Genomic DNA, 19,404 nt, shown 5'->3' with positions numbered 1-19,404 from the left:
ATTAGAAGAATTATTTCATGGAAACCACTATTGTATTTAAGGGCGAATCTGAGTGTACTCTTTTTGTTTGTTTGTTTGTTTGAGACAGTTTCGCTCCTGTTGCCCAGGCTGGAGTGCAATGGCATGATCTCGGTTCACTGCAACCTCCACCTCCCGGGTTCAAGCGAATCTCCTGCCTCAGCCTCCTGAGTAGCTGGGATTACAGGTGCCTGCCACCACACCCAGCTAATTTTTGTATTTTTGGTAGAGACAGGGTTTCACCATGTTGGCTAGGCTGGTCTCGAACTCTTGACCTCAGGTGATCCACCCGCTTCGGCCTCCCAAAGTGCTGAGATTACAGGGGTGAGCCACTGCCTGGCCTGAGTGCATTCTTTATTAAGGAGATATGAGAGAAATTTCTGTTTTCAGTACTAGGAAAAACTTTCCTCTTAATCAAATGGTGTGTTCTTATTCGTGGACACCATGATTCCTATAACCGGTCATGCTCTTCCCTTTTCACCTTGGCTGCTGGAACTCAGTATCAAATTTGTGGCCCCCTCATTGCACAGGACTCCAACAGCATGCTGCTGGGGGGAACCTTTCTCCTCCCTGCTTACCCTCCAGCTTCATTTTCTTTTTCATTTGATCCCAATTTCCTTATTATTTCTTATTTTCTCACATAGCCACTTGAAATCTTTCAGAACAAGATTATTGCACAAATGAGAGACTGAATAAGTAAATCTCTCCTTTTCTAGGTTAGCTGAGTCATCAGTGGATCTAAATCTCAAACTGATGTGTTGGAGATTGGTTCCTACTTTAGACTTGGACAAGGTTGTGTCTGTCAAATGTCTGCTGCTTGGAGCCGGCACCTTGGGTTGCAATGTAGCTAGGACGTTGATGGTAAGTAGGAGGTGGGGGGTGCAAATGGCACCTTTGAAATTGTAGCTTCTCTTCTTGTTTTACTCTTCATGATTGCCTTCCATCTCCCAGCTCTCCATCCCCTCCATCTCTCCCTCCCTTCCTTTTTCCTTTTCTTATCTTTTTAAGTGTAAAATAAATACAAGCTTTTATCATCAGATAGAAACAGAAAGTCCTCCACACCCATCGCAAGTCCCATTTCCTGTTAAGCTGACTTTGTAGATTAGTATGCAGCCTGTTTCCCAGATGTTATTGTAGACATATCTAAATATAGAGAAATGTTTATCTTTGCTGATATTTATTTATATTTATGAAAATTAGATCATAGCATACTATCTATAACAGGTTTTTATTTTTAACTAGATAGAAAAATGACTGTGGCTACCTTTCTGTGTTTCCATAGTATGTATATGTGGTATTTTGTTGTATGACTATGTTCTTTATTTAATCAATTTCAGGTTACTTTCTATTTTTTTCTATTAGATACTGTTCTCTATTAGAGAACATTCTTTTACTTGTATGTTTATTCATCTATAGGATTTTTTTTAATTTTAGGAAGAAAGCCCTAGTCATAGAATTGCTATGTTAGAGAGAGTTTAGAATTTGAATGTAAATATTTTATTTATGTTTGTCATTAATTTTTTTTTTTTTTTTTTTTTTTTTGAGACAAAGCCTCACTCCGTCACCCAGGCCGGAGTGCAGTGGCATGATCTCAGCTCACTGCAACCTCCGCCTCCTGAGTTCAGCGATTCTCCTGCCTCAACTTCCTGAGTAGCTGGAACTACAGGGGTACACCACTACACCTGGCTAATTTTTGTATTTTTAGTAGAGACAGGGTTTTGCCATGTTGTCCAGGTTGGTCTTGAACTCTTGCCCTCAAGTGATCTGCCTGCCTTGGCCTCACAAAGTGCTGGGTGTACAAGTGTGAGCCACCACGCCTGGTCAAAATTTTTTTTCAAACGAAATTGCCTTCCAAAAATGTTACACATATGAGACATAGAACTTTTTTCCACACTCTTGCCAAAATTGGATATGTCAACTTTTGAAATCTCAGTCAGTTAAGTAACATTTATTGTTTGAATTTGCATTTCTTTAATTAGCAAGGGTGAGTTTAATTTTATTTCTTTTGTGAGTTTTATTTCTTTGATTCATGTTCTTTGGGTTGTGTCTTTTATTGATTTAGAGTTCTTTTTATTGGGGCAATTAACCTTTTTTCTGTATTATGATGCAAATGTTTTTCTCAGTTTATCTAAGGTATCTTTAGCCATATAAAAGGTTTTTTCAGCTTTATGTTATTATATGTGTCAGTCTTTTCCTTTGTGGCTCATGGAACTCTTGTTTTTATGTTAGAGCTTTATGAATATGGAAATTTTTTGGTTATATGATGAGGGGTAAAGATCTAGCTACTTTTGCACAAAATGGATTGTTAGTTGTTTTAATGGCATTTATTCAGTAATCTAAATCATTTTTCTGTCTTTATCAAATGCTAAACCCCCTTACATACCTGAGTCTCTTTATGGATTCTCTATTTTGACTCATTGATCTATTTTTTTATTCCTATATTCATACTCAGTGTTTTAGTTGAAATTACAATGAATTTATAGATAAATTAGAAGGAATTGATGTATTTTTATGACATTAATCCTTAGTTCTGGAAGCATAGTGTATCTCTTAATTAGATCATCTTTGTCTTTCAGTAGTATTTTCTTTATATAGGCCTTGCACGTATCTAATTTAGTTTAAATATGGTATTTCTACATATTTAATGATGTTTTTTCCTTTAGAGATATTTTCTCCCATTAAACTTTCCAGTTGACTATTACTGGGATGTAGGAAAAATAGTGAATTTTGCATATTTATCTTTGGCCATCTTTCTAAGCTCTCTTAGTTCTAAGAGTTTTTTATTCTTTTGTAGCTTAATAGTATTCCTCACCAACACTTATATCTTTCTTTTCCTTGTCTTATAAGACTGGGTAGAACTCCACAGTAATGTAGACGAATGGCAGTGAGAGTTGTTATCTTTGTTTTGTTGCTGACTTTAATGAGAGTGCCTCTTGTTTTTACCTTTAATTTTGATATTGGTTTCTGGTAAGTGTTCTTTATAATTTAAAGAAGCTGATTTCTGCTTCCGCATGTTTATATCAGAAATGTTGAGCTCTATTAACTATGTTTATCAAGACGAAGTATTCTAATGTTGAGCATTCCTAGAATAAACCCTATTTGTACACGGTATCTTATTCTTCTCATATACCCTTGAATTCAATTATTAATGTTTTGTTTTTAAATGTTAACATCTCGGCTGGGCACGGTGGCTCACACGTGCAATCCCAGCAGTTTGGGAGGCCAAGGTGGGTGGATCGTTTGAGCTCAGGAGTTCGAGACCAGCCTGGACAACATGGCGAAATCCCATCTCTACAAAAAAAAAAAAAAAATTAGCCAGGCTGTGGTGGCACGTGCCTGTAGTTGCAGCCGCTCGGGAGCTGAGGTGGGAGGATTGCCTCAGTCCAGGAGGTTTGAGGCTGTAGTGGGCTAAGATCGTGCCATGCTCTCCAGCCTGGGAGACAGAGCAAGACACTGTCTCAGTCAACCAATCAATTAATCAATAAATTTTACATCTCACTTCATAAGTCAAATTGGTTTATCGTCATATTATTCCTTGTTCTATCTGTATATTTTATAGCTACATTATGCTAGCTTTATAAAATAAACTTTAAAAGTTCTGCCTTTTTTAAGCTCCAGAACAGTTTAAATAAATGAATTATCTGTTCCTTGATGGTTAAGTAAAATTCAGTTATAAATCCGCCTGGGCCAGATGCATTTAAGAATTTTGTTGGTTGGGGCAGTGGGGGTGCTGGGAATCTGTGAACTTCTACATATGTTTCTGGGTTGACTCACCTTTTTAGATTTTGTACTGCTTTTCTGGCTTTAAAAATTAATTGATATAAAATATATATGGTATTCTCTTATTTTTTAAATCTTGTTTTTAGCTTTAAAAAGATCTTTTCATATTCCTAATGTTGTATATTTGTGTTTTCTCTTTTTTTCTCATATTCAGCCTTGCTAGAGAAGCCTGTCTATTTTATCGGTCTTTTTGGAGCATTACTTTATTTATTCTGTAATTTTTATTTTCTGTCTCATTTTGCTTTCAGATTCATAAATATCTACTTTTATCTTTATTAATTTTTTCTTCCTTCTGTGGAATTTATTTTACTGTCTTTTTCTAGGTTCTAGAATTATTAGATGCTTAGATTTTCCTTACATTTTTCAAAATTGCGAAGTCAACATAAAGCCATTATAGAAAATTTGTAAAGTATAAAAGTCATAAAGCAGAAAAGAAGACACTCATTTTCCTACTGCTTTTTCACTTGTTACTTTTCAGTGTTTAATATGTATTTTAACATTTTATTAGATATATAATGTCCTTTATTAGATATATAATAATGTCCTTTGCTGTTACCAATTAACATGTCATTTTATGCCTGTCTATGAGGCCTTCTTTTTATTTTTTGAGACAGAATCTGGCTTTGTTGCCCAGACTGGACTGGACCTTGTGATCTTCCCACCTCGGCCTCCCAAGTAGTTGGGACTGCACGAGTTCACTGCAATGTCTGCTAAAGCTTTATGACTGTAGAATATGCCTTCTTATATGATGAAACATAACTTACTGAACCCTTCTCCTAATGTTTAGCATTAACATTGTTTCCAGTTTTTTACAATTGTAAATTGTGCTGCAAAGAACATCTTTGTGACTGCATCTTGGTCAGTATGTCAGATTACTTCTTAGGATAAATTGCTGGAAATAGGTCATAGGATATGGGTATTCTTAAGATTCTAGAAACATACTGCCAAATTGCTTTCCAGAAAGATTAGACAACTTTAACATTCTCAATCAGTAGGATGATTTTCTCCCTACCACATCCTCACCAGCATTGAGTATTGTGATTTTCTTTAATCTTTGCAGATTAGCCATTTAAACTGTGTAGCATTCCAGGAAAGCAAAAGTTAAGTTTGTGCAAATACACCTGCATGTGACTAACCTATGTCATGTTTGTAATGTATCTGGCTTTCTTCCCACTACCCAGCACGTTCCCAGACTGCCTTCCTTGCTATCCACTCATCAGTTGCTTTAAGGAATGCAAAAATACTTCAGAAATAAACATTCCCAAAGCAAGCACAAGTGACTTTATTCTCCCTCCATGGTAGGTTGCTTAGATGATGAAAATAATTTACAAAACTGGGTGGGTAGACCAAAAGGTTACCAGTGGGCTTCAAAACAGCCCGTCTAACCTATGCTTATGAAAGGCAGATTCTGGCCTGTTGTGCTCAACGCTGAAAACGAATCTTGGGTCCTCGAGGGCTGGACCTCTGAAACCTTCAATCTAATTGAGTCTCTCAGTTTCTAATGGAAAGATAATGAAATAAGAGAGACAGCAGAATCTTAGCCTTATAGCCACTCATGGCAGGACATCTTTTAGGTCCGTATGCTTATTTATCATCTACTAAAATATACCCACTGTACCCTACCCCAAGAAGTAGGCAACTTCATTTGGTTGCAACTCTAGAGAGCTCATTCATTCCCACCATTAACCAGATGTATCCCTTAGGCAAATCACTTATCTTTCCTGGGCATCAGTTTCCATATCTGTAAAAAAAAGTAATTGGACTAAGGATTTTAGAGATCCCATCTACCTTTAAAATTGTATGGTTTTATAAAACTGTTATAGGAGACATAACTGAAGCCTATAAAACCGTGAAAACTATTTCTAAGAATATAGACTTGTTCCCTAAATTCCAGATTATTAATAAGGCTTTGTCTTTTGAAGAAATGGTACAAAATGTTCTAAAATATCATACAGTGGGAAATAATTTGTGAGTCATTTTTTTGAGGAGTTCATTCAGGCTTTAAATGAGCTTCAAGAGTAGTTGTTATTTATATTTAATTATTCGTTAAGGGAAATCAAGGACATTTATGGGCTATTGCTAATCTTTTTAAAATGACAGCATGGACAATTCTTATGGGATTTACCTCCAAATCTTTGGTGACACTGTCAAAAATAATGAATTATTAGTCTGTCCCACTCTGACATTTTTTAGTCTCATTGCTCCAGTAAGCCAGGCACTGAGTATATAATTATGTTGTTTTTTAAGGAAAGTCAACATTCTGTTTATCGTAACCTGAATTTGCACAATTCAGTTTCTGAAGTTTCCTGTGTTTTGAGGTTCCCAAGCTTCTCCAAACCAATATTCCTTTTGAGATTTCAAGAGACAGCACCCTGTTAAATGTTCATCAGAAACACACCATGATCTCCTGTTTCCACACAGGGTTGGGGCGTGAGACATATCACATTTGTGGACAATGCCAAGATCTCCTACTCCAATCCTGTGAGGCAGCCTCTCTATGAGTTTGAAGATTGCCTAGCGGGTGGTAAGCCCAAGGCTCTGGCTGCAGCAGACCGGCTCCAGAAAATATTCCCCGGTGTGGTATGTTGATGCTTTTGCGGAGGTTTTCTGTTACATCTATAAATGTTTAAGTCTTGGGAAATGAGGCCCTTGTGGCATTGAAGAAAGAGAATCAGACATCTGTCACTTTCTACCAGCCACTCACCGTGTGGCTGAGCCTCTGTTTCCTCATCTGAGAGAGGGATAAAAAAACATAACCTGCAATCCCAGTGTGTCTGGAGTTGGTTCCTTCTGGTGGGTTCTTGGTTTTGCTGACTTCAAGAATGAAGTTGCAGACTTTCACGGTGAGTGTTACAGCTCTTAAAGATGGTGTGTCCGGAGTTTGTACCTTCAGATGTGTCCTGAGTTTCTTCCTTCCGGTGGGTTTGTGGGGTTCCTTCTGGTGGGTTCTTGGTCTTGCAGACTTCAAGAATGAAACTGAGGACCTTTGCGGTGAGTGTTACAGCTCTTGAAGATGGTATGTCTGGAGTTTGTTCCTTCAGATGTGTCTGGAGTTTCTTCCTTCCGGTGGGTTCGTAGTCTTGCTGACTTCAAGAATGAAGCCGCAGACTTTCGCGGCAAGTGTTACAGCTCTTAAAGGTGGTGCAGACCCAAAGAGTGAGCAGCAGCAAGATTTATAGTGAAGAGTGAAAGAACAAAGCTTCTACAGCGTGGAAGGGGACCCGAGCAGGTTGCCACTGCTGGCTGGGGTGGCCAGCTTTTATTCCCTTATTTGTCCCTGCCCATGTCCTGCTGATTGTTCCATTTTACAGAGTACTGATAGGTCCATTTTACAGAGTGCTGATTGGTGTGTTTACAAACCTTTAGCTAGACACAGAGCACTGACTGGTGTGTTTTTACAGAGTGCTGATTGGTGGGTTTACAATCCTTTAGACACAGAGTGCTGATTGGTGTGTTTTTACAGAGTGCTGATGGGTGTGTTTACAATCCTCTAGCTAGACACAGAGTGCTGATTGGTGCGTTTTTACAGAGTGCTGATTGGTGCATTTGCAATCCTTTAGCTAGACACAGAGCACTGATTGGTACATTTTTACAGAGTGCTGATTGGTGCATTTACAATCCTCTAGCTAGACAGAAAAGTTCTCTAAGTCCCCATTCAACCCAGGAAGTCCAGCTGGTTTCACCTCTCACCAGCACTTTGGGAAGCTAAGGCAGGAGGCTTACCTGAGTCCAGGAGTTTGAGACCAGCCTGGGCAACATAGTGAGACCCCATCTCTGTAAAATACAATTAGTCAGGTGTGGTGGTGGTATGCATCTGTAGTCCCAGCTACAGTGGTGGCTGAAACAAAAGGATTGCTTGAGCCTGGGAGGTCAAGGCTGCAGTGAGCCATTGCACTCAAGCCTAGGTGACAAACTGAAACCCTGTCTAAATAATATAATAATAATAATTAATCTTTCTCACATATTCTTGTGAAAACGAAATGACGAATGTATGAAGAAATGGTTTGTAAGTTGCAAAGCATTATGAGTTTAAGTTGAGGAATTTAGGAGTGTATATATTTTTATATCCTGCCTGGTTCCAAAGAGATTTGCAGTGGCTCAGATCTAAGATACTATTTTTCCTCTATCACCAGAATACTTGGTAGTTACTTAGTACAGATTTATGAAATTAAATTGAATGCAGGTCTTCATGCAGAAGAAAGATTGGGCTGAAAGTTTAGCTTTTTGCTCTAGCTGCTTCTGGTTTTTGAGTTATATCATTAGAAATACCAGATAACAAGAGAAAAGTCTTTCAGCTCCTTTCGTTTAAAATCTTGACAGTTTTCTTTTTTTAAGGTCAACCAGCAAACGATATTCTGCCTCTTGAATACTTAATCAATTTATCTGACAGGAGTTAGATTAGGTGTCTCCAAAGCATTTATTTATACTTAAAGTGCCAGAAGAGGTTCTCAGTCCTAACCAAAAAGAAAAAAAAGCCCACTTTCTCAAAGTTTCTCTCTTTAGTCACTTTGTATTAGATTCATCCATTTAAAAATCTTTGCTTTAGAAGCATTGTTAATGTTTTCGTCCATTTCACTAGAGTCCCTGAGGAACATCATTTATTGGGTTTAACAGTATTGATTCACCACCCGCTATGTAGCCAGCTATGTGCTAGATGCTGAAAAAAATAAGTTGCAACCCTGTCATTGAGGAGCCATATTAGTTAGATTTCTGCTGGGACAATATTGCATATCATGCAATCCCAAAATCTCAGTGGCTTACAATTGCAAACATTTATTTCATGTTCATGGTGTGCAGGTTGGCTGTGGTTCAGCTGTGTCACTAGGCTGAACTTACTCAATAAGCCACATAACTTGGAGTCAGGTTCCAGTCCATTGTATTTGTTATTTTCAAAATCTAGGCTAAAGGAGGAACAGTCATTTGTGTCCTACTCTTCCTATGGTAGAAGGTTTAAGCTTAAAAGGGTTGGTGATTATTATGCCTTAAAGTCTTAGCTCAACAATGGTACAGTGTGATGTCTTCCATTTCTGTTACCAAAGCAAGTCACAGGACCAAGCCCAAAGTCATTGACATTAGTCGGTGTAGTCCTCCTAGTAGGAGGTCTTGCAAAGGTCATGTTGCAAAGAGTGAGGATATATAATAGAATATTACTAGAGGGAGGAGGTGCCTAGTTGGGAAGAATAATCCAGTCTAGGCTGCGCACAGTGGCTGAAGCTTGTAAACCCAGCACTTTGGGAGGCTGAGGTGGGAGGAGATCGCTTAAGGTCAGAAGTTCGAGACCAGCCTGGGCAACCTAGTGAGACCCTAGCACAAAAAAAAAAAAAAAAGGAATAATCCAATCTATTATTGGAGAGTATTATGAACTCCCTTTAGGACCCAGACAAACCTGGCTTTGAACCTGAGCTCTGTCACTTATTAGATGCCTCAAATTTTTGTTTACCCAAATCCTAGTCATTGTCAGTGACCCAATACAGTTCTCCCTTCCCACTGTTTGTTTAGTTGTTCTATTACTTACTTGCATGTCAAGTAGTGTATTTAAGACCTACTATGTTCCAGGGACAGGGGAACTAGACAGACATGTGGAGCTTGAAGTCTAGTGGGGGATGGTGATTAACAAATAATTTCACAAATACTTATCATTGTAATACATGCAGGAAGCAGGAGCTCAGTTGCCATGAGAATATATAACAGGTAGGCCTGACCTAGACGAGGGGTGGACTGGGAAGACTTTTGAGGAAACAAACCCCTGAAGGATGAGTGGGAGTTAGCTAGGTTGAGGGTAGCGGAGCTGTCTGTGCAAATGCCTGAGGTAGGATGAGCATGGTGCTTTTGTGGAATTGAAAGAAAACCAGGGTGGCTGGCTGCAACATAGAGGGCAAAGAAGATGAGGAGGAAGAGAAGGCTGAGGTGGGAGCAAGGACCGCCATGCTGGGCCTGAGAGGGCAAGTCCAACTGTTCTTGGAAACAGCCCTCCGGCATCAAGCCTCTTCCTTCACACTTACATCGTGTTACTCTGTTTTCCTTGTTGGACTAGTAAGTCCCCCAGGCCAGGGTCCAAGTCTTCTATACTTTTATTCTTCATGCCTTATAAATAATAGTAGATAATATATACAACCCATCGAAGTACTAGTGTGATTCATCACATTCATGAAAAATACTTGTGAAACTATTTAACTTATTGGTTAGCCAGCCTTAAGGGGCTTTCCTTATATGCTTGATTTAGTATAGTTTCTTCATTCAATGAATACTTACTCATCACCTTCTTTCTACCAGGCTATGGAGAAAAGGCTCGACCTAGGTAAATAAGACATGGTTCTGCCATTATAGAACTTATATTTTATTGAATTATAATTGAAATACTAAATAAAAGGATAAGTAGACATTGCTCAGGAAATATAGAAGAGCAGGACCTGGACAGGTGTCAGGGGGCGGGGGCAGGGAAAGCCTTCTTAAGGAAGTGACATTTGGTCCGAGCTCTGAAGGAATTGATCAGAACGGGTCTTGGGGAGGGAGGCAAGGACCAGAGAGTGGTGGGAAAGGCCAGGGACCAGGAGGAGCATTCCAGGGAAGAAAAGTGGCCTTTTGAAGGTAAGAACTGTGTTAAATGCAGACTTCCTAGATATCTGGTTACCTGGAAAAGATTAGTTTTATTAATGCAAGATTATCTAATTTGGGCTATCCCTTACTTGTTATTGCAAGATTCTCATCTCAATGCTTGAAGTCGAGTGATATTTGACTTGGAAAAGAAAAAAATAATGGGTGCGACCCTTTTAAAATGTTTAAATTTTGGTCTGGGCGCAGTGGCTGATGCCTGTAATCTCAGCACTTTGGGAGGCTGAGGTAGGCGGATCACGAGGTTAAGAGATCAAGACTGTCCTGGCCAACACAACAGGGTTTAGTGAAACCCTGTCTCTACTAAAAATACAAAAATTAGCTGGGTGTGGTGGCACGCACCTGTAGTCCCAGCTACTCAGGAGGCTGAGGAAGGAGAATCATTTGAACCAGGAGGTGGAGGTTGCAGTGAGCCAAGATCGCACCACTGCATTCCAGCCTGGTGACAGAGCGAGAGTCTGTCTCAAAAAAAAAAAAAAAAGAAAGAACGAAAAAGTTTAAATTTTGAAATAGTGAATTCATAGGAAGTGATTTGATTTGGATGTCCTCTCCAAATCTCATATTGAATTGTGATCCTCACTGTTGGAGGTGGGGCGTGGTGGGAGGTGTTTGGGTCATGGAGGTGGATCCCTCATGTATAGTTTTGTGCCCGCCCCACATTAATGAGTGAGTTCTCGATCTCTTAGTTCACGCGAGCAAGAGCTAGTTGTTTGAAAGAGCCTGGCATCTCTCTTGCTCCCTCCCTTGCCATGTGATGCACCTGCTCCCCCTTCGCCTTTCACCATGAGTGGAAGCTTCCTTCATCAGAAGCAGATGCCAGCACTATACTTCTTGTACAACCTGGAGAACCACAAGCCAAATAAACCTCTTTTCATTTAATTGCCTCAAGTATTCCTTTATAGCAGTGTGAAATGGACTAACACAGGAAATACAAAGAAGTGTACCAGGAGGTCATGAGCACCCTTCACCCTCCTTCTCCTGGGTGACAGAACTCAAGGACAGGGTGGTTTCACTGAATAGTTGGCCTGAAAAACCTTAAACATTCCCTCAGAACTACAGAGTTTGACTTTTGTTTTTTGCTCTAAAATATATTTATCCCAAACTAACTGTACTCTGGCCCCAGATCTTCCCATACCTCACATGTCCAGCTCATAAGAAACCCTTGCAATTTATCTGTGTGGTATTCTTTGACTAATTCCTTCTCTTCTACTCCAGGATATAGGTGTCACATTGACCCTTTCCAGGTGCCTTTAAAAATGCTGTGATAAAATTACATGAAAAGAACTGCTCTGCTACAAATACCATACCTGATCTTGGGGAAGAGTAAATTGAATAAGAAAACAACTGATCTTTTATAAATCAAATAGCTATTTGAGGCAATAAGATGTTGGATTATGAGGCCGGGCACAGTTGCTCACGCCTGTAATCCCAGTGCTTTGGGAGGCTGAGGCGGGTGGATCATGAAGTCAAGAGATTGAGACCCATCCTGGCCAACATAGTGAAACCCCGTCTCTACTAAAAATACAAAAATTAGCGGGGCATGGTGGCGCACACCTGTAGTCTCAGCTACTGGGGAGGCTGAGGCAGGAGAATCGCTTGAATCCGGGAGTCAGAGGTTGCAGTGAGCTGAGATCACACCACTGCACTCCAGCCTAGTGACAGAGCAAGACTCCGTCTCACAGGAAAAAAAAAAAAAAAAAAGGTGTTGGATTATGGAGCCACACTTGAGGTTTTAAAACTCGAATTTGGACATCTGCTTCAACCCTGATGAGTAGTGGATACTGGACTAGCTCTGCCACCATAAACAATTACACACTGGGACAAAACATGTAAAATGACTCTTTTCAGACAGCGAACAGTAGGTAGTGAAAGACTGTGGTCCCAGACAGAGGGAAGGAAAGATTTGTCCCAGCTTATTACATGAAGGCACTTTCTGGCCCATGCCATAGCCTGTGGGAGCCCAGGGAGATACTCTTGGTCTCAGTGAGCTGAAGGAACAAACAGAGTTCAGAGCAGCTGAGGCGGCTGTAATTTGCAGGATATAGTACCAGAAATGAGGGAGCTGTGCGCAGGAGTGCCTGGTAGCACCTTGAGTCTTTGACTGAATAGTGAGCTGTGTGTACTCGCAGCACAACAGTCAGACCAGGCAAAAACACACTACCAGAGAGCTATGAGCAGAATGGAGATTCCAGAGCTCACAGGAGCTGGGAGACACTGGAGTCCTGTATACAGAGTGGAGAGACCTCATTGAATACTCTGAGCCTTTAAGTGACACCCAGAATGGCCCCTATAAAGTTTCTAGGGGAAAGCATCTTAGTGGTCTTGTGATAAAGATTTCTTAGGACCTAGTAAATACCATAAACAAAAAATGGTAACTTGGTTGACTTTATACAAATTTAAAACTTCTGCTTCTCAAAAGATGCCTTTCAAAGAAGGAAAAAACTGACCAAACTGAGAAGACATGTGCAGTCCTCTTTTATCCAGAATATGCAAGATAAACAACTCCTACCACTCAACAACAAGACACACAAACCAACTTTTTTTTTTTAAGGGGAAAAAAGCTTGAACAGGTACTTAATTCATGGTGAAGATCTATGAATGGCTATTGAACATGTGAAAATGCTCAATGTCAGTAGTCATCAGGGAAATACAAATTAAAACCAGAAAGATATATCACTTATACACCTACTTAAATGGCTAAGATTAAGAAGACTGACAATGCTAAATGTTGTCAGGGTGTGGAGCAAGCAAAACACTTATACACTGGTAGAATAACTACTTTGGAAATCTGGCTGTTTCTCATGAAATTTAACATATGCCTACCTTGTGACCCAGAAATTGTACTTTCAGATCTTTACCTAAGAGAAATGAGAACATATATACATGAAAATACTTATACAAAAGTGTCCACAGCAACTTTATTCAAAACAGCCCAAATCTAGAAATAACCCAAATCACCATCAACAGGAGAACTGATAAATAAATTATAGTATAATTACACCACAAAAGGAATGTATTATTGATACTTAACAATATGAATGAACCTCAAAAGCATTATGCCGAGCAAAAGAAACCAAACACGAACAATTGTATACCCTAGCATATCATTTATGTGATATGTTCTAGAATAGTCTAATCTATGGCTTATGAAGTCAGATCAGTTGTCATCTGGGGACAAGTGGGGACCAACTGAGGGGGAACACAAGAGCATGTTCTGGCATCATGGAAATGTTCTATATCTTGATAGTTGTATGCAGTGGTTAATCTCTCATTTGTCAAATACATTGAACTGTGCATGTAAGATCTGTGTATTTAACTTTATGTAAATTATACCTCAACCTGGCTGCACCTTTGAATCATCAGGGGAGTTTTAGAAAATATTGGTGCCTGGGCTCATTCCTAGAGATTTCCGTTTAAATGGTCTGGGAAAAAGCTTGGCCATTAAACTCTCTAGGTGGTTCTGATATACAGCCAAGTAGAAAACCACTGTGTTGAAAGTTGCTGAATTCCAGCCTCTGGGATGTGGACATAACTGATGGGCTCTTATGTTAGCTTACTGGCTGAAATTTTAGCAAGTAGAGATTTATTTAGGTTAGCAAAGTTACTTTATTATTCAAAAGTTCAGAATTGGTATTGCATGATTATGCTTCCATCTTGGTGTCATGAAAATACATACATAATAGTTCTTTGGATCAAGCTACCACCATTTAACATGCTTTGTCAATTTGTAGTATGTCAGTAAGGTATTGCAGGTATTGCTATTATTACTGTAGTCATTGCTTTTATTATTGCTTATTACAGCATTTGGTACACGGTAGGTGCACAATACTTAATGAATTAATTAATGAGATCCTGATAGCTGTGCTAGTCTCATTGTTAAAATAGACATGTTTGTGCACCTTTCTTCTTTCCGAAATCCTTTTTGCCTCATGTCCTTTCCTGCTTTGCTTGCCACTCTATTTTTCATTCCTTTTGAAATTGTTGTTCTTCCTTTTTGAATTCCAGAGATTAGGTTTAAAGTCGAAGATAATGAAAAAATATCCACAATCTACAAATTTGATATTTCTTTTTAAAAAGATCTGCTTGCCCTGTCCCTTGAGCTGTTTTTCCAGTAAGTGAGGGGTTTTGGCAAATGAGTGAAAAAGCCGATGTTTTCAAACACTTCACTATGGCCAGTGTTACACCAGGGTTAAGGGTACAGTTTATGATTCTAGAACACATTCATCTTTTGTGGAAAGTCAGTGTCCCTGGCTTCATTAGCACCCATATATGACTCACTGTTAATATGCCAAAATATTATGTGGTCATCAAGGGGTAGATGGTAAATTATAGAGCTGTTCTAAAGCGCATGTAAAAAATCCCAATTCAGGGAACTCAGGTTGCTGGACAGCTTCTACTTTTGGACAGAGAGTGAAGCCTTACTCTGTCCCACACTCTGACATCACCCACTGTAACTCCTTCTGCCCCACAAAAATATCTACATACTCATAAGTAGATTTTTTGGCTCTAAGTTAGCAAGTAGTTTTTTGTATTTGAGGTTTTTTAAAATGCATATACCCCTGAAAGGATTAAAGCAAGATCATCAGTCATTCTAACCTAATGTGAATGTATTAGATCAAATTATATTTGCTAGAACACTCCGTATGGAGATGTTTAACACTGAGGAAACAGAAGGGAGGGCAATTTGGAAGCAAATAGGAAGAGATAGCCCAGTTGGAAAGAGGTACTTAGACAGGGTACAGTGGCTTATGCCTGTCATTCCAGCACTTTGGAGGCCAAATCAGGAGGATTCCTTGAGCCGAGGAGTTCGAGAGCAGCCTGGGCAACGTAGTGAAACCTATCTCTACTAAAAATTTAAAAATCAGCTGGGTGTGGTGATGTGTGCCTGTAGTCCCAGCTACTTGGGAAGCTGAGGTAGGAGGATCCCTTGAGCCCAAGAGGTCATGGTTTTAGTGAGCTATGATTGTGCCAGTGCCCTCTAGCCTTGGCGACAGAGCAAGACCGTGTCTCGAAAACAAAAACAAAAAACAAAAAGCCCCAAAACACGAAAAGAAAAGAAACAGAGGTACTTGGGTAGGCAGAAGGTGCTGTGATAAAGTTTCTTGGCCTTGGATGACTGGAAAGAGCCAAAGATACAGCTTTCTCCAGTGTCCTTACCTCAGGTAGGATGAGCCCCCTCCACTTTGGAACTGAGATCCGTATGTCTTTGCTTGCTGCCCTGCCCTGCCTCAGGGCCCTGGGGTGATAGGTCAAGGTGTTCTAGGATGCAGACGTGAAGAAGAGAGAGGGCATGGGAAGGGTGCAGCATAATAGTGCACAGGGAGATCTCATGTAAGTGACCACAGGTAAGTGCAGGCAGCTGTGGGAAGTGTGGGCTGTGAGATATTGCCTATACCATTGATCCAGACATGACTACATCCTGGTGTTTCCCTAGAATGCCAGAGGATTCAACATGAGCATACCCATGCCTGGGCATCCAGTGAACTTCTCCAGTGTCACTCTGGAGCAAGCCCGCAGAGATGTGGAGCAACTGGAGCAGCTCATCGAAAGCCATGATGTCATTTTCCTGTTGATGGACACCAGGGAGAGCAGGTGGCTTCCTGCTGTCATTGCTGCAAGCAAGAGAAAGGTAGGCACTGTCTCTAATTATGATTTATGATTTAATGCACCACCACTCCAGAGGGAGGAGTGTCCCTAACCTTCCCTTCCCCAGAGCAGAGATGTGGTTTGTATGACCTGGTAGCATAGTGCCAAAGGGCTTCTGCTTCAGACTCTGTCTTCACCTCACACACCATCACCCAGTGTAATAGATATCATTTACTGCTTAATTTTCGTAATAATCTTTTGAGATACTCTACACTGAAAGGTATACTGTACTTACATTGAAACATAAGCTCCAAGAGGACACAGACTTGGTCTCATTCACCATTACTTGGTCAGTGACAACTTCGAAGGCCAACAGTGTTGAATAGTGAACTAAATCATGGTGCATACCTATGATGGAATAGTGTGCAGCCATTCACAGTATGTTTTCTTTTTTTTTTTTTTGAGACGGAGTCTTGCTCTGTCACCCAGGCTGGAGTGCAGTGGCCAGATCTCAGCTCACTGCAAGCTCCGCCTCCCGGGTTTACGCCATTCTCCTGCCTCAGCCTCCTGAGTAGCTGGGACTATAGGCACCCGCCACCACACCTGGCTAGTTTTATGTATTTTTTAGTAGAGACGGGGTTTCACCGTGTTAGCCAGGATGGTCTCGATCTCCTGACCTCGTGATCCACCCGTCTCGGCCTCCCAAAGTGCTGGGATTACAGGCGTGAGCCACTGCGCCCGGCCACAGTATGTTTTCAAAGGACTTTTAATAAGATGGAAAATGCCGCATTATATTAAGGAAGATGCAATATTGTATATATTTTATACCAATTATGTTAAATATTTATATATGTCTTCCTGTGTATCTACTTATCTGTCTATTGGGAGAGGAGAGAGAAAGAGGGCAAGAAGAAGGGAGAAAGACAGGGAGAGAATGGGAGGGAAAGAGAGAAAATAATAGGGAAAAATACCCCAAACTATTAATGATAATTTTTTGAGCTGTGGGTTGAGTGATTTTTTTCCTTTGTAGTGTGTTTGTCCTTTATTTTTCAAACTTTCTATACTATCAGAAATTTGGGATAATAAGTTAAATTAGAACCATGAAAAGTTGTTATAGTATAATGAAAAAAATGTTTTTTAAAAAATTTATGTGTTGGGCTGGACATGGTGGCTCACATCTGTAATCCTAGCACTTTGGGAGGATTGCTTGACACAGGAGTTTGAGACTAGCCTGGGCAACATGATGAGACTCTATCTCTAGAAAAAAACCAAAAAATTAGCTAGGTGTGGTGATGCACACTGGTGCTCCCAGCTACTCGGGAGGGTGAGGCAGGAAGATCACTTGAGCCTGGGAGGTTGAGGCTGCAGTGAACCGAGATCATGCCATTGCATTCCAGCGTGGGCAATGGAGCAAGATCCCGTCTCAAAAACAAAAAACAAAACAAAACAAAATACCAACTATGCAGAGCCAGGCAGGCATGGTGGCATATGCTTGTAATTCCAGCTACTGGGATACCAAAAAAAAATCTACATGAAGGGTGAATTATATGGTATGTGAATTATATCTCAATAAAGCTGTTATAAAAACAAATCTATGTGGATGTGACAGTATAGTATAATGGTAGAAAGAATGTGTTTGAGAACTATGTAGACTTGGTTTTATACACCTGCCTCTTGCCAGATAAGTGACCTTAGGCAAGTTATAGAACTAACTTCTCTGACTTTCAGTATCCTCATCTATAAATAAGAAATGTTTGTTATGAGTTTTTTTTGTTTGCTTTTTTCTTTTTTGGAGATAGAATCTTGCTCTGTCGCCCAGGCTGGAGTGCAGTGGTGGAATCTCGGCTCACTGCAACCTCCACCTCCCAGGTTCAAGCGTTTCTCGTGCCTCTGCCTCCTGAGTAGCTGGGACTACTGGCACATGCCACCATGCTTGGCTAATTTTTTTGTATTTTTAGTAGAGATAGGGTTTCATCATGTTGCCAGGCTGGTCTTGAACTCCTGACCTCAGACAGTCTGCCCTCCTCGACCTCCCAAAGTGCTGGGATTACAGGTTATGAGCCATTGTGCCTGGTCTGTTATGAGTTTCAAATGAAATTAAATAAGATAATTTATGATAATTGTGATATAATTAGGTCTTTTGTACTTAATAAGCCCTCAGTAGTGGGTAGCTTTTATCATCATTAACTTTTATAATCTAATTACACTTACATGCAAAAAATAAATTTTAAAAAGTTGAGCAAATATGGAATTAGCCACAGCTTCAAATATATGTGTCTTTTACCTCTGCTCTTTTATTCCTTGAAACCTGCAGCTGGTCATCAATGCTGCTTTGGGATTTGACACATTTGTTGTCATGAGACATGGCCTGAAGAAACCAAAGCAGCAGGGAGCTGGGGACTTGTGTCCAAACCACCCTGTGGCATCTGCTGACCTCCTGGGCTCATCACTTTTTGCCAACATCCCTGGTTACAAGCTTGGCTGCTATTTCTGCAATGATGTGGTGGCCCCAGGAGATGTAAGTGGATTTCTCTTTAGTTCCAAATATTTCCTATCACCAACTTGTGCGCTGAGGCAGACAGACTCGGCCCTTTCATTTATGACTATTTAAATATTATCTTTTAACAAAGAGAAGAATTCTCCAATTTGGGGAGGATGGCATTATCTCATTATGAACCTTGACTGGCGTCATCAACTGTACAGCTGTTCCTTGTTCACCAATATAAACGCGGCTACAAACCCTATTTTTGGAAAGCTTATTGAGGAAACCACAGCAGACTAATCCCTGGTAGCACTCAGTATTGTCTCCTGTGCTTCTTTTAGTCAAGACAACATTACAAATTAGGAGTCTAAAGATCAGATTCCATCAATGCCTTGACACTGCCTCCCAGGTAATTCCAAAAAGTCTCTTAGGTTCCCTCTGCCTCTGCAAAATAGGACTGGTGTGTAGGCTTGTCAGATTTAGTAAGTAAAAATACAGGATTCCCAGCTAACTTTGAATTTCAGTTAATAATGAATTTTTTTTTTTTTTTTTTGAGACAGTCTCGCTCTGTCACCGAGGCTTGAGTGCAGTAGAACGATCTCGGCTCACTGCAACCTCTGCCTCCTGGGTTCAAGTGATTCTCCTGCCTCAGCCTCCTGAGTAGCTGAGACTACAGGCACGTGCCATCACGCCCGGCTAATTTTTGTATTTTTAGTAGAGATGGAGTTTCACCATGTTGGTCCAGCTGGTCTCAAACTCCTGACCTTGTGATCCCCCTGCCTTGGTCTCCCAAAGTGCTGGCATTACAGGCGTGAGCCACCATGCCCGGCCAATAATGAATAATTTTTTAGTATATGTCCCATGCAATATTCAAGACCCACTTATACTAAGAATTTATTTATCTGAAATTCAAATTTAACTGAGTG

General features: G+C 40.2%; 1 protein-coding gene across 11 annotated transcripts in view; it reads left to right on the top strand.

The window, feature by feature from the left end:
- ATG7 (autophagy related 7) overlaps positions 1-19,404 on the top strand; it is a 267,608-nt gene that overhangs the window by 63,438 nt on the left and 184,766 nt on the right. For 10 of the 11 annotated variants that reach the window (XR_004181750.1, XR_004181748.1, XM_021933141.2 and 7 more), the window contains 4 exons: positions 735-879; positions 6,220-6,378; positions 15,845-16,039; positions 18,311-18,514. Coding sequence is in view for 9 of the 11 variants with exons in the window: in XM_021933141.2 (XP_021788833.2) it covers positions 735-879; positions 6,220-6,378; positions 15,845-16,039; positions 18,311-18,514 (703 nt within the window). In the remaining 2 variants the exon portion in view is untranslated. The remainder of the gene's footprint in view (positions 1-734; positions 880-6,219; positions 6,379-15,844; positions 16,040-18,310; positions 18,515-19,404) is intronic. The other variant, XM_031662452.1, reaches the window with a different exon arrangement.

This window comes from Papio anubis, chromosome 2 (assembly GCF_008728515.1).
Source record: "Papio anubis isolate 15944 chromosome 2, Panubis1.0, whole genome shotgun sequence".
Lineage (NCBI taxonomy): Eukaryota > Metazoa > Chordata > Mammalia > Primates > Cercopithecidae > Papio > Papio anubis.
The sequence above is the reverse complement of the archived record's forward strand: the minus strand, read 5'-3'. Positions and strand labels throughout refer to the sequence as shown.